This window comes from Phacochoerus africanus, chromosome 10 (assembly GCF_016906955.1).
Source record: "Phacochoerus africanus isolate WHEZ1 chromosome 10, ROS_Pafr_v1, whole genome shotgun sequence".
Taxonomy (NCBI): domain Eukaryota; kingdom Metazoa; phylum Chordata; class Mammalia; order Artiodactyla; family Suidae; genus Phacochoerus; species Phacochoerus africanus.
This window is the reverse complement of record NC_062553.1, coordinates 6,603,832-6,618,957: the sequence shown is the minus strand read 5'-3', so window position 1 is coordinate 6,618,957 and position 15,126 is coordinate 6,603,832. Positions and strand designations below refer to the sequence as shown.

The 15,126-nt window shown below is 49.4% G+C and overlaps 1 protein-coding gene across 1 annotated transcript in view; it reads left to right on the top strand.

Moving 5' to 3' along the window:
- Positions 1–15,126, top strand: part of CLNK (cytokine dependent hematopoietic cell linker) — a 164,686-nt gene that overhangs the window by 81,830 nt on the left and 67,730 nt on the right. The window contains 2 exon segments of the mRNA XM_047799156.1: positions 5,357–5,385; positions 14,950–14,987. Of these exon segments, the coding sequence (XP_047655112.1) occupies positions 5,357–5,385; positions 14,950–14,987 (67 nt within the window).

Genomic DNA, 15,126 nt, shown 5'->3' with positions numbered 1-15,126 from the left:
TTAAATATGAGCCCTGATCTGATGCCACCTGGGTGTGAATTTCATCTGCTTCAAAGTAATAGTCAGGAGATGTCCTCCATCATCGGATCTGTAAGGGTAACCGAGAAGCTATTCCCTTTGGTGGGGGGGCGGTGCTTCCATGCGAAGTCCTCTGTCTACCAAGCCGTGGGAGGAGAAGGCGGCGGACAGACCCCCGGCTCGGGCCGTGGTGCGGCTCTCGGCTCTTTTACGCCTGGGACGCCCTCTTCGCCCAGCTTCCCGCGCCTGCGCACACTGCGCTCAGCTGCTTCTTCATGCTCATCCACACTCCCTCGGTGACACATTTTTGTGTACGAGCCCTGTTCCAGGCACTGCGATAGGTATCTGGTCTCCCTTTTAGGAGCTGGGGGCCGGCTGTAGGCAGTGTGAGAAATGGAACTGTACTCTGTTCTGGTGATACCAGTGTAAGTTCCACCCGCTGGAGGTCAGATGATCAGAGCGGGGCTTTGGTGGCCAGAGAGGAGCCAGGAAAGCACCCACAGCGAAGGCCTGGCACTGCCTCTTACCAGAGGGTACATCCCAGCCCTTCCCTCTCCATCACATGTGCTCCTGCAGTCGCCCTCCTGAGATGTGGCTCTGAGCATCCTTTATCCTCTGCTCTGCAAATCCCCACACTGCCTGGAGACTGACATGGTCCTGGCCCATCCTTCAGGCCCCCTACTCTCTGCACATTTTGAAACCTTAGTTCCCACGGCTCCCTGATGCAAACCCTCCCCCTCCCTCAGAGAGGTGGAGAGGGAGGCTGGGTGGGAACTAGGACACCACGGGCTCCCCCATGAGGCTAACGTGGGCTTCCCTCAATCCATCTGCAAAATGAAAGGGCCAGTTTCTGGTCCCGTCCGGCACCAACATCCCATAATAGCTAAGACCGAGACAGAGATACTGTCCAGCCAGAATTGCTGGGAAGTGTGGCTGAACTAATTTCTGTAAAGTGCACTCTTCCCAACACGGTGCAGATAGATATTCCAAGAGCGGGAAGCAGGGGATGAATTTAGAAACTTGACATCCGTCTTCATTTCCTTCTGGTTTATAGGAAAAATGAGTGGCGTGATTCTGAAAAAGATCGATCCCCACCTTCCCCCAAATTAAAGAATTTTATTTTCAGGCAGTCTTTTCCTTTCAGGGGTAGTGCTTCAGGAAGGGGTGGAGCTGAGCAGTTCAGCCTGGAGGGTTGGGAGAGGGGGGTGAAGTCACCCAACAGTTTCTCCAGGGTTTTGCTGCCGCATCCTGGACCAGCAGTAGGTGCCTGGGGAGACCCAGAGGGGACCGTGCACACCACACTCGAGGGGGCAGGGGGGCGATAGGAATTATTCTCCATGCTGGAAACCTGACCCTAGAGACAGGACCCAAGTCCCGTCTCTATGGGACCGGAAAAACACACCATCCAAACTTTGTTTCCATGGATAAGAGAACACAAGTGCACCCTGCCCACTTCATCAGATCCAGTTCTCCTGGGGCCGCAAGGGTGGGCGAGGGAGAGAGGGGGTTAATTTAGTACCCTCTAAAAATTAAAAATTATTAAACCTTGCAGGTTGTAAAGAAGCATTGGGAGTTCCATCGTGGGTCAGCGAAAACAAATCTAGTAACCATGACGCAGGTTCAATCCCTGGCCTTGCTCAGTGGGTTAAGGATCTGGTGTTGCCGTGAGCTGTGGTGTAGGTCACAGACGTGGCTCAGATCTGGCGTGGCTGTGGCTGTGGCATAGGCCGGAGGCTACAGCTGCTATTTGAGCCCTAGCCTGGGAACCTCCACAGGTGCGGTCCTAAAAAAACAAACAAAAAAACTATTAAAAAGGAAGAATTAAAAAATCCAAATAATTCAGAAATTAAACATCTTCCCTTGTAATAAGGTTTAAATATTGAAAACCACAAACCTCTGGAGGCCAGCTTTGTACATTGCATAGCCTGGGAACTGCCCTGCCCACCACGTGGACTCCTTCCCGTCCAAGCAGGGATAGGGAGGGGAGACCCACTTTGCTCAGGTCCAAATCGGGAAAGGAGCAGGGGTGGGGAGGGCAGAGGGGTGGCTGCCAAAGCCACACACCATCCAGCTGCGGCCCCTTGGCACGTGGCAGTGTTATTGATGCTGCTGACGAAAGGAAGCCAGGGAGCAGCCTTGTAATTCCCTGGCAAGAGGCAGCTTGCTAATACATGGGCCTTGCTTGAGCATGGAGAGAACACATCAAACCTCCCGGAAGTTTGCAAGCAGCATCTTTCATTAATCACCCTGGGCTGTCAGGCTGCAGAGAGCATTAACACAGAAGCTTTAGACAGAGTGCTTGTCAGCTGCTGTCTACACTCCAGCCAGACAGGACTGTGGAGTCCAGGAGGCCTCCCCAGGCCCCTCCTTCCAGCCCTTCCCTCCCACCCCCACTTTAGGGCTCAGCTGGAATAACAACATCATTCCCTGCTTTGCTGCTGCTTCCTCTGCTAATTCATCTGGCTTGCACTGACGCACGGAGGGCCCTGGGGTGCAGAGCCCCGGAGGACATGACATATGAATGAGCACCATCGCTTTGGGGCCCCACCAAGAGGAGGTGTCGGATAAACCACTTCCAGACTGCCTCACAATTGGGAGGAAGCTTCCAGAGGCAGGGAGCTCGGCAGGCTCAGTTGTTGCCTTGGCTGGGAAATAACAGGGCCAAATCCGGCGCTGTCAATTGCTTTCTGTTCCACTTTCGGCAAGTCGCTTCCCCCTTCTGAGCTTTACTTCCATCTGCTAAGGAGGGGAAAGCCCACCAACCAGAGCAGAGTCTAGATCGCTGCCTGGACAGGCATTTTTACCCTTCAGATCCACTCTTCTTAGCTGTCAAAAGACCTCCGGCCTGCCTCCAGGAATCTGAAACTTGGAACCACAAATTGGATCATATTATCTCCTACATGCATTAGTGGTCTTCAAGTCTAAAAATCAGGTGAGACCAAGGTCAGAAGGAGAATGAGAACATCCCGTTGGGGCTCAGTGGATGAAGAACCCACCTAGTATCCATGAGAACGCGGGTTCGATCCCTGGCCTCAACGCAGTGGGGTACAGATCCAGTATAGGTTGCAGAGGCAGCTTGGATCTGGCATAGCTGTGGCTGTGGCATAGGCCTCAGCCGCAGCTCCAATTCACCTCCTCATCTGGGGACTTCCCTATGGCACAGGTGTGGCCCTAAAAAGAAAAGTAATAAAAAAAAAAAAAGAAAAAGAATGAAATCCTAAATTTAAAATCTGAGGTTGCTCTTAGGCAGAAGAGAGAGCCTCATGTTCAAAGCCCCTGGGCTCCGAACCACATCCTGCCCAAGCCGACGTGCTGCCTTCTGCCCAGGGCCTGGCCTGCCACGCTCGCATCAAGCTCACTGTACGCAGTGGCAGAAACATCATTTCCATTTCACATGTCAGGCATTGCCAGCCAGTCCGGGGAGCCTTCGGAGGCTTTGATCAAAGACCAAGATGTCAGGGAGGAGGCCAAGTGTTGAAAGGGTCCAGAGAGAGCCCCCGGGCCCCCGATAAATGGTCTGCTCCCCCCCTGGCTGATTTACTGGTGATTTCTGCAGAATCGCAGGCACCTTGAGAGAGGGCTGAGAGCTAACCACAAAGCATCCAAGGCAGCAGCTGCACCGTCCCTCCAAAGCATGGCTCGCCACAGCCTACAGGCCAAGGCGAGCAGAAGCAGCGAGCATCTGGGGCCCCAACAGGCCGGTGTCAACTCCCTCACTCTCGCTGGAACTGGGGAAGAAGCTATGGAGCCCTCTGAGCACCACCCCCCCCACTTCCTCCCCTATAAATTTGAGACAGGAGGAGCTCCCCAGCAGAATCGCTTTGAGAATTAACCCGGCAAATCAAAGGGCCACAGGCTGAGCTGGACGTGGGACTCGTGGGCTGGGGTCTCCTGGTGCCTAACATCTCCCCGCTTAACTCTTCCGTACCCGGTGTTCCAGCCACCAAGCAGGCCTCATAAATATTTACACCCGGGCTGTGTTGCGATGTTCAATTAATTGCTCCTGTGACGCACTTCCAGAGCCTCAGAGGATAGGTGCGATTATTAAAGGCACAAACAAGTCAGCTCACACAAGCCGCCTCCTTCAGCGCTTTCCATCACCCCAGGGCTTTGCCGATGATTTGCTCGAAATCTAGGGACAAGGTGCTTCCAGAAACACGCTGGCCCAGGCGGAAGGTGGCAGCCAGGAAAAGACCTCATGGGGCTTTCCAGATCACTGACCCCTGGAGAAGAGCAAAGGCCCCAAACAATGTGAAAAATAAGTACATAAGTAATAAGTCAGTCTCACTAGGCAGCGTGGAAGTGAAACAGATAAAATAAGGGATCAAGTACCAAGTAGGAAAAGTTGTCAAATGGTTGCGGATTTAAGGGTGGTAAGATATGGTGACATGGTCCCTTCGGAGACGAAAATAAATAAATGCAACTCATCCTGAAGGCACCTCAGTGATATGAACCCAGGGGCTCAGAAGAGCCACGTGACCACAATCAGGCACCTGCACTGCCCTCGATGGAGTCAGCTTAAACACACAAGCAGGGATGCACGTGGCAGCATGATTTACTCTCGTAAAAATGAGCAAGAACCTAATTTCCACTTCCAAAAAGCACACAGCCGATAAGTATGTCTTTGCGAAAACAAAGATAAACAATGCATGTTTTTGGCCACCCCCACTCAGATGGAACCCAAGCCACAGCAGTGACAACGCCAAATCCCTAACCCCTAGGCCACCAGGGAACTCTTGCAGTGCATTTGAGTCTTTTTTTTTTTTTTCTTTTAAGGGCCAAACCCATGGCATATGGAGGTTCCCAGGCTAGGGGTCAGATCGGAGCTGTAGCTGTTGGCCTATGCCACAGTCATAGCAACACAGGATCCAAGCCACAACTGACACCTATACCACAGCTCACGGCAATGCCGGATCCTTAATCCACTGAGTGAGACCAGGGATCGAACCCTCATCCTCACAGATACTAGTTGGGTTCATCGTCGCTAAGCCACGTGGGAACTCCCTGCAGTGTATTTTTAACATCAAGATCTTATACACTCTTATGTTGTTATTAGACATTTATATATTGAAATGCATGCACACACCCTCATACGCACGTGCACATGTATACGTGAGACCCGCTAAAATTTGAGCGGTGGGCCCTTTTCTTCCACGTGCATGTTTCTCTTTTGATACTTGCTGTGGTGAGACGGCCGTCTAGGTCTAGAACAGCACAAACATAAAGACATTGTTCCATCCGTTGGCCCATGAGGTGCCTTTGGTGACCACCCGCCCTTGGGGGAGGACGATGACTGGCGGGAAGCTGACACTTACCTGTGTTCTCTCTTGTGCCCTAGGTCATGGCCGCGAATCCAAAGTACTACAGGTGAGTCAGGCTCCGCCGCCCCCACCCCCCCCCCCCCCGGCACCTACGTGGTGGGAAGTTCAGCCTGTTGCTCTTCATTCTTTTCTGTTTTTCCTTGGATAAAACTATTGTCCTGTGCAAGATGCGATTAGCTCCTTAGGGTCTTTCCCCTCTAGTTGCTCCCAAGCTGGAAATCTCTGACTTTCACAGCTTTGGAAGCTGGCCGTCAGAATGGGAATCTTTTTTTAATGGATTTTATTATATTTCTAGTTGTACAGCCATCATCATGACCTAATTTTAGAACATTTTTCCATGCATTAGCTGTATATCCTTGGATGAAACACAGATCCCTGGGGGCCTGAGTTCCTTCATCTACAAAATGGGTCTAACTCCCCCCGAGCACCGGTATTGGGGGCTACTCATTGGTGTTCGCTCAACTAAACACAGTGTTAAGGGGTTCCCGCCAAAATGTGTGCTGAGCAAATGAATGGATCAGAGACATTTCATGCGTCTCCTGCATCTCTTTTCGGAGGCTAGTTCCTGTGACCAGACACCTAATAGGACCCCATTAAAGTTTAAATAAAGTATATACTTATTCATCTTGGAGCGTTATGCCAAGGAACGTCCCATAGAATTTCCTAGGAAGCTGGTGGCTGGAAATGATGACTGGAATGAGACATGAAAAATGAGAAATAGACCAGAGGAAGTGTGCAAAGCTGTGATCGAGGCAGCGGGAATGAGGTCATCAGCAAATAAATTCAAAAGATTCAATACAGCGCATGTGGGAGCCTATCACCAACACCCCGCACGCCCCACACAGGAGCAAGAGAAGAAGAAAAAGCAAAATCAACATCGCAGCTATAAATATAAATAGGAAACGAGCACCCAGCTCTCATTGCTCTTACAGAACGTGTTTTTCTGAAGCTCGCCAGTCAGGTCCTACGAAACATTGCCCTCTCTCAAGGCAGGTGCTTCCAAATGCCGCCGAGTCTTTGGGGTCACAAATACCCACCCCCACCTGCTTGCCACCCCTCTACCCCTTCTACCAGCTGCTTGGCATCTTGGGGGGCTGTAGAAAATTCTGAAAGGGCTGGTGCTCGGAAGTGAGGTTGTTCCTCAGAAGCAGCGGCTGGTGAATTATGAATGTGACCCGCATCCTCTCCCTACGGGGCTGGTTCTCCACCTGCATTGAGGTAGAGAGAGTCTGACAGGTGGGATTCGATGTCATTAATAACTTGCTAGAGACACAAGCTGGGGAAGGAAAACACATCCAAACCCCCCAAAGCCGACCGAGATAAAGCTGTCCAGGCCGATCCATCCATCGGCACTTAAATCTATACCCTGACAAAACATTTAGCAGCAAACTACACCACCCTAGCCTATGCCAGCTTCTTCACCACTGCTGGTGTCTGTTAAACTATAACAAAATGATATAACTAAAGACGTACGTGACAATTTACATGAGAGATGATTGGTCATGATGTTCATGACATTCCCAGATACTTTAAAGTTGTTTGCAGGTTTTCACCGCGAGAGTCATTGAAAAGACGGTAGGGGCATCTGTATGAGAGAACACGATGTAGCTACTAAAAATGATGACATTGGGAGTTCCCACTGTGGCTCAGCTGGGTAAGGACCCGATGTTGTCTCTGTGAGGATGCAGTTTCCAGCCCTGGCCTCACTCAGTGGGTTAAGGATCCGGCATTGCTGCAAGCTGCAGTGTAGGTCACAGGTGCAGCTCGGATCCGGTGTTGCCGTGGCTGTGGTGCAGTCCTCAGCTGCAGCTCCGATTTGACCCTTAGCCCAGAACATCCACATATGCAGCCTTAAAAAGAGAAAAAAAAATATGATGTTGAGGCATGTTCACCCATGGGTACATTAGAGATGCTATTATATAAAAGGGTAAGCAAGAAAATAGTGTGCACACACTGTAATCATATATGCACAGCTACATCACGTGTGTGTGTTGGGGGGGTAGTGATTTTTGTCCAAATACTCGTAGTAGTTACCTTGGTATGGGGACATTATAGTGACTTTTATTCTCCTTTTTTGCTTATCATTTTTCTATAGTGGTATATATTTTTGTATACTAAAAACAATCTATCAAAAAAATTTTCCAGGCCTGGAGAAGGCTGTCAGACTGTCAAACATGGGCAACCTGTCAATACCAACATCTTCTGTGAAGCTGACGTATAGAGAACAGTGTCATATTTTTCCATAAAATAAACTCAGAAGATTTTTCTCCTTCCCCCGAATAAAGAACGAAATTGGAGAGAAGGGCCCTATTTAGACAGCAAGTCTTTCTGTCCTGAGTCACCACACTTGGTTAAAAACTCTAATAAAGATGTATACTGGTTGACAATTAAACAGACAGGAAGTTTCATTTCATCCAGGCCCCCTTGTTTTGTTTCTCAGGAAATCAATCTTAAAGGTTGTTTTCTCCCACTTCTAAAAGAAAAAATTAAGAAGAATTTTAGAACTAGAGGGAAGAAAGGCAGGTTTGGAATATGTGAGCGTCCAACGCCTCCTGCTGGCGATTTCTAGGTAATGCAATACCTGAACCAACTTCACCGAGGCTGGTTCTCCCTGAGCTGTTAGTGGAATTGGTGAACAGAAACAAATTGCAAAGTTAACAGTTGCATTTCAGGGAAGAAGTGTTCAAACCATTTCTATTAAGCACAAACCGGATTTCAAATCATTCAAGGTTGATGAGAAGTCCAAGGATTTACAACTGTCTTCAACATTCGGGATCAGAATCCCAGCACTTAAAAATGCATATGGTCAAGGTCATGCCCAGGCTTATGCTTTGGTCAGGGCTATAGTGAAGCCAGAGAATCTGTAACTTTAACAGGCTACTTCTAATTCAGGTGGCCCTAGGAAAGCCTTTTGAGAATCGCTGGCAAAAAATATAGAGATAAATCAATGGAGAGCATCAAGACTCTTCCCACCAAGAGGCGACTGCCAACTCCTTGAATGAGAACTTTCTCAGGATATTTTGTTTGAATTTCCGGAGGTCCCTCAAGAAATGGAATGAGAAGCAGCTACCTTATTCCCCACCCTTCTTTCATTCAATCTATCAGGTGTGGTAGTTTCTCTGCATGTGATAGACACTACAACTAACTTTGGGGATGAGTTTTTAAAAGGGAAATAAAAATGAAAGGTTCTAGGGACCCAGAGAGCCTGGAAAGTTGACAGGTGCTTGTCAACAGAGTTGAATGTTGGAAAAGGTACATGTTTTGGGGTTCCCGTCGTGCTTCAGTGATAACGAACCCAACTAGTATCCATGAGGATGCAGGTTCAATCCCTGGCCTCGCTCAGTGGGTTAAGGATCTAGCATTGCTATGAGCTGGAGTGTAGGTCGCAGAGGCAGCTTGGATCCCATGTTGCTGTGGCTGTGATGCAGGCTGGCAGCTGCAACTCCAACTCGACCCCTAGCCTGGGAACTTCTATATGCTGTGAGTGCAGCCCTTAAAAAAAAAAAAAGAAAAGAAAAGAAAAAAAAAGGCACATGTTTTGTTTTACAATGGGCACTGAATAATGAACATGTTCCTATTACAGATCTAAAGATATAAAAATCTGGATTGAGTGAAACAGATTTGCCCATGAAGTTGAACTTGAAAAGGCATGAAACCTAGAACACAACAGCTCCTTAGTGAGGCACTGAGCCAGTCTGGGGGAGTTTTTTGTTTTGTTTTGTTTCATTTTTTACAGCCAAACTCGTGGCATGTAGAAGTTCCTGGGCCAGGGATTGAATCCAAGCTGCAGCTGCAACCTAACACCTCAGAGGCAATGCTGGATGCTTTAAAACCACTCTGCCAGGCTGGGGATCAAACCTGCTCATTCAGATCTTAACCCACTGCATCACAGCAGGAACTCTGGGAGTTATTTATTTAAGCTCTTTTATAGCAGTTGGGGGTAGGTACTATTATTCCCACCAGGCTTACAAGTTTGCCTGAGGTCACATGGCCAGAAAGTGACCTGGCCAGGATTTGAACCTAGAAGTTCTTTTCAGCTTCCATGAACTACATGTCTAAGCCTTTGACCAGAGGCTCCGTTATGTTACTGGTGAACACCAAGGCTGATTTAAAAAAATGTAAGGCTGCAAGATACTTTAAAAAAAGAAGTCATGGGGCTTAACCATGACAAATGTTTACTTATTTATTTTTGTATTTAAGTCAAGTCCAGGGGGAAGCAGTCCAAGGCTGTTTGGCAGTTCTGCTCCTTGAAGCCCTCAGAGCCCCTGCCCCCTCCTGCCTCGCCCCCTCCCAATATCAATGCCTAAAATTGCGACGCCTGCACTCCGGGCTGCAGGAGAGGGGAAGGGAAGGAAAAGAAGGAATAAACCATACCATGCACCACACTTTCTCTTAAGAAAGTTTCCTGGAATTTTTTGTTTTGTTTTGTTTTGTTTGCTTTTTTTAGGGCTGTACCTGCAGCATATGGCAGTTCCCAGGCTAGGGTTCGAATCAAAGCTACAGCTGCCAGCCTACACCACAGCCACAGCAACGCAGGATCAGAGCCACGTCTGTGACCTACACCACAGCTCATGGCAACACCAGATCCTTAACTCACTGAGCGAGGCCGGGGATCGAACCCATGTCCTCATGGATTCTGGTCAGATTCATTTCCAGTGAGCCATGACAGGAACTCCCGGAAGTTGTGAGTTGATTTTTCATCAACCAAAGCTTGGACTCGTGGCCCCGTGTAGCTGCAAGGACGACCAGGACATGAAGCAAGGACTTACTCTCGGCAGTGTGTGCCCAGCTACCCAGGAGGGGCCCTAGCACTGAGGAGCTCAGGAAAATGCGTGGGGGAGACCCCGCTGTCTCTGCTCTGACCGGCTTCCTGAGGGTAGCGGGGCTTCACCGACCTCTTGACTTTTACTATGGGTTTAGGAGGAGGTCCAGCTGGCCTCTCGAGTTGGTAACCCAAACCCTAACCATCCCTCTCTCCCCTGCATCACTCCCTCCAAAATCCTGTGACTGAGATGAAAACGGGAGCCAGGTGTGCTTGGGGAACGTGTCTGTTTGGAAATATCATCATCTGAAAGGCCCGTTAACTGATTTCACTTCCTACAGAAACAGGAGGTTCTAGAACCCTGCAGGCTTCCGATGCCTCACAGCAGACAAGCACAGTCTCTTTGGCGGGCCTGTTGGGAATGGTTTCAGCCCAGGATTTATCCCACGGCAATAGCATTTGGGGGCTCGGCCAGCTACCCTGTTCTTGCAAAGACACTAAATGGGGACATAGACAAGGGGCCAGCCTTGCACTCCAAGGGCTTAAGTTCATGGACGTGCTTATAAGTGAAAATAGCCTGAGCACCGCTCTCTCTAACTTTATTTCACTTACATAGTCTCCCTGCTGTTGGACAAGAGATGGAGCTTCTACGTTGGTAATTCTCAGACGTCTGAGAACGGAATAAATATCCCCGTAGGAGCTTGGGTAAAAAGCAATTGGTTTGCTCTGGGATCCAAGTTTTGCTTTTTTCTTATAAAGCACCCAAGATATATAATGGTCAGGGGACCTTGATTTGATGGGCATTGGCCATGTACCTATGTCAGGGCTTTGCAGGCATGAGGTGTCCCCCGCCGCCCCCCGATGCTAACGTCTGGAGAAATCCCCCCTCTGCCGGTCCGGAAGCCCCCTGAGCTGTCCATGGCCATATTCATCTTCTCTTCCTTCTTTAAAATAACTTTTAGGGAAGTGCTGTCTTCTGTAAAAAGACGTTTCCTCAAGGGGCTCACAGAAGTGAGTTCTCTGGAGCCTCTTGGTGCTGCTGAGTGCTGTGGGACCCTCCACGGACCCAGCAGGAGCACCACTCTCTCAGGATGGTATGTGGAAACCCAACCTACTGAGCAGCTTCCCTCGTCTTTCTGGAAAATGGCTCTCTCTGAGAAGCCAGCCTGTCCTTCTGTTCAAAGACCTGGGAGAATTTGGGAGGAAGGTCACAGTGGGGGGGGTCTGGGCCCAGCACGAGGGTGCCAAGCTCAAGTGCACTCAACAAGGGAGCCGGTCAGGTTCTCCTGGAAGTTCTGTGGCTGGTTCCCGGTTCTGGGTGTTTCCATTGTCCCCCCACTCTCCTCCACAGCCGACCCCGCATGTATTGTCACTTATCATACACAGGGTCACAGGAGTGATCAGGAGCCTGGCATCTCACGGCCTATGGGGGAGGCAGGTGCCACCGTCTGTAAGAGTGTAATATGGTCATGGGTACCATACACACGGTGGAGGAGCTGAACGGGGTGTATTAACCCAGGAAAACTAACATCTATAATGTATGAACTACGAATGTCAGTAGTTTCATAAAATAAAGGTTTATTTCTTGCTCATGTCACAATCCAAGGCAAATGGACAGAGGTCTTTTTTCCCAGTGTTCATTCAGGATTCTCTCTCCATTTACCAGTGGCTGCCATTGTCCCTGAGGACATTGGGGTCCTCTGTCCCTGGCCAGCCCCCCGGGGGCACAAATCGGAGATGGAGGGTCAAGAGGGACGGCTTGGGGCGGAATCCATCACATTGGCCTTGTCCCAGGGGCCAGAGCGCCAGGCCGAGGCCACCCAGGGCAAGGCCTGCTGGGACCCGGCAGGACGCCAAGCCCCCACAGGAAGAGGAAATGGGGTTTGGTGAGCACACAGCATTTTTACTGCCACGCCAGGTGCCTGAAGAAGTGAGATTCAGGGCTGGAGGGAGCTCCTTAATTTTTGCCTGACGTTGGTAGTCAGAGACGGTCCCCCTAAGGGAGGTGACATTTCAGAGACAGTGTGACGGATGAAAAGGATCCAGGCCTGAAGAAAGAATGTTCTGGACGGAGGGACCCCACATGCAAAGTCCCTGGGGGAAGAGGAGCTTGGTGTCCCGGAAAACTTCAAAAGAGGCTGCTAGGGCTGGTGTTCAGAGGAAGAAGAAACTGGAAAGAGAGGCGACCAGAGACAAGGCAGGAGACAGGCTGTGCCGGGCTGTGCTGGGCTGCGCTGGGCTGCGCTGGCCTCTGGGAGCCACGGCCAGGAATCGGGACCGCATTTGAGTGCCACGCACGCATTTACAGTTTTAAAACTATGCTCTTAAAACAACATTTCCAGAACTCTGCATTGTTAATAACCCAGATAGGTACTGAGGGAAGCAGAGATAAAAGACAATCCCTTCCCCACAGGACAGTGGGCATCCACGAGGCAGAAGTCATCGGGGGCTGCCTCTTTATTTAAGCGTCACTGTGAGTGGGACAAAAACAACTGTTCTGGCAGTTCAGGGAGATGAAAGTAACCGGGATGGGGTCAGAAGAGGAGGCCCCAGGAAGATTTAAAGGCTGATGAGCACGTTTGAAACCAAAGTGGAGGAGGCGGGGATCCAGGCACAATCAACCCAGGCAAAGACCCAGAAGTGGCACGAAGCCTGTTTGGCGAATCCAAGCGGGTCAGCCTGTGATGCTGGCGAAAGAAGAGACCCCCACAGCTCCCCATGAGGACGTGGGTATAATGACTCCATTCAACGAGGCCCAGCTCCTAAAATGAGATTCTCTTGAACCCTGAATGAGGTGGAATGAGGTGGAACTGCTTTTCCCAGATCACGAGGGCCAAAGCAGATCCCCAGTAATTCTGGGCTCATTGGCTCCTGCCAGACTAGCTGGTTTTGTTTGGGTTTTGTTTTTTGTTTACCAGCGGCCACACCCGTGGCATATGGAAGTTCCCAGGTGAGGGGCTGAATTGGAGCTGCAGCTGCCAGCCACAGTCACAGCTACAGCAATGCAGGATCCTTAACCCACCGAGTGAGGCCAGGAATCAAACCTGCATCCTCATGGACACCATGTTGGGTTCTTAACGCACTGAGTCACAATGGGAACTCCAACCAGCTGGTTTTTAATGGGTGACTTTATTCATTTAATGCAACACATGAGAGAGGACAGATTTCTACTCCAAAGGGCTAGAAGACCTGTGGGTTTTTCTGCAGGGGATCTTGGTAGGGGTGTAATTGTGCTGGGACAGAAAGATGTCATCCATGCCCAAGGGAAGCAGTCACTCTAGTCCTACCACCAGGATGGATTGGAGCTGGTGGCAGGTGCAGACAGGATTCTGCTTCTTCTGGCTCATTATCTACTTAACAATTCTCCCATGCCGTGATTCCAGGCAAATTCCAGAGAACCGCGTTTCCACTGAGCCAAACTTTCACTAATTTACACATTACACCCTGCAGAAGACTTGGGCATGTTGGCCCCAAATCACAGCTGTTAGTTGTGTATTTTGATATGGTAAGAGAATTCAGGGTGAAAGAACAAAAGTTTAAGAATATGTTGAAGCCAGGGAGTTCCCATCATGGCTCATCGGTAATGAACCCAACTAGTATCCATGAGGATGCAGGTTCGATCCCTGGCCTTGCTCAGTGGGTTAAAGGATCCGCCATTGCCATGAGCTGTGGTGTTGGATAGAGACGTGGCTTAGATCCTGCATTGCCGGGTTGTGGCGTAGGCCAGCAGCTGCAGTTCCCATTTGACCCCTAGCCTGGGAACTTCCAAATGCCACAGGTGCGGCCCTAAAACGACAAAAAAAAAAGAAAAAGAATATATTGAAGCCAGACCGAAGGACAGAAATCCTTGTCACACCATGGTCCCCTCCACGACTTGGACACAAGCCAGAAATTTGCCCTGAGAGTCTTAGCAGCCAAAGGAAGACGGGAAATACGAACTCTTATGGGATTGATGTTTTCCATTAAATCAAAGCAAACCAACTCCTGTGAAGTGTGCAGCTTCTGGTTCTGAGACCTGCTGGAAACTTCTCACATATGTGCTAATTCTAATACACAAGAGAATGTGAGAAGAACATTGTCTGCCTATAATGTTCCTAATGCTGACTCACAGTATGAAAACTATACTGCAACTTGGGAAAATTCAGCCTATGAGGAAGCGAAAAACCTGCAGGTCATGGGAGCAATTCTTTGCTGGTTTTTTGTAATCAGAGAGTGACATGTAAACCATAGAACACCGAGTGCACAAATGACCTTCGGGCACTCTTTCATAAAACAAGCCCAAAGGAGGGAGGTGAGGGTTGAGAAACCTTATCTGAACAACGTTTATGCAACAAACACCCATCAAGAACTCATTGGGTCAATATTGGGCCCCGGGGCCTGAAGCCAGGAAGAGATGAGTAGATAGATGACTAGAATGGCCCATTCTCTCAAAATATACAGAGTCTGTTCAAGAAGACAACATATGGCCAGGTTATTGCAAAGGTAACTGTGTGCTGGAGGGGGAGGGGGAGGGGAAACGCACCTGGCTCCAGAGTCATCACTTTGAGTGCAACCGATTGGGGGCGGGGTTCCTTCCCACCTTGTGTCTCTTTCATGGAGAAGGGGAGCCTGCTGTAGAAAGAGTGCGCCTTCTTGGTTGGGATTTGATTTCCTTCCTCCCTTTCCCATTGCCCCTGTTATGTAAGAGCAGCAGAGAGAATGCGAACTATGGAATTATACACTGCATTCTGAGCAATTACAGTCAAAGAAAAACTAACTGAAATAAGCACGAGATTTCTGGAGAAGAACAAAGGCCCCGTCGTCTTTGCAATATTTTTCCATAACATTTGGGTCTGTTTTTGTTGGCAGGCCAGTACCAGACGATTCATGAGCCTCTTCTCGATTGTGTAAGTTGGCGGCTTTCTTGACCTATTTTGTCAGTCTCTAATATTACAAAGTAAGTGGCTTTTGTCAAGGTACTTGGAGAATTGGAAAAAAATATATATACTTTGCTCAATGATGTAATTTCCCAGCAGAGAAAAAGAA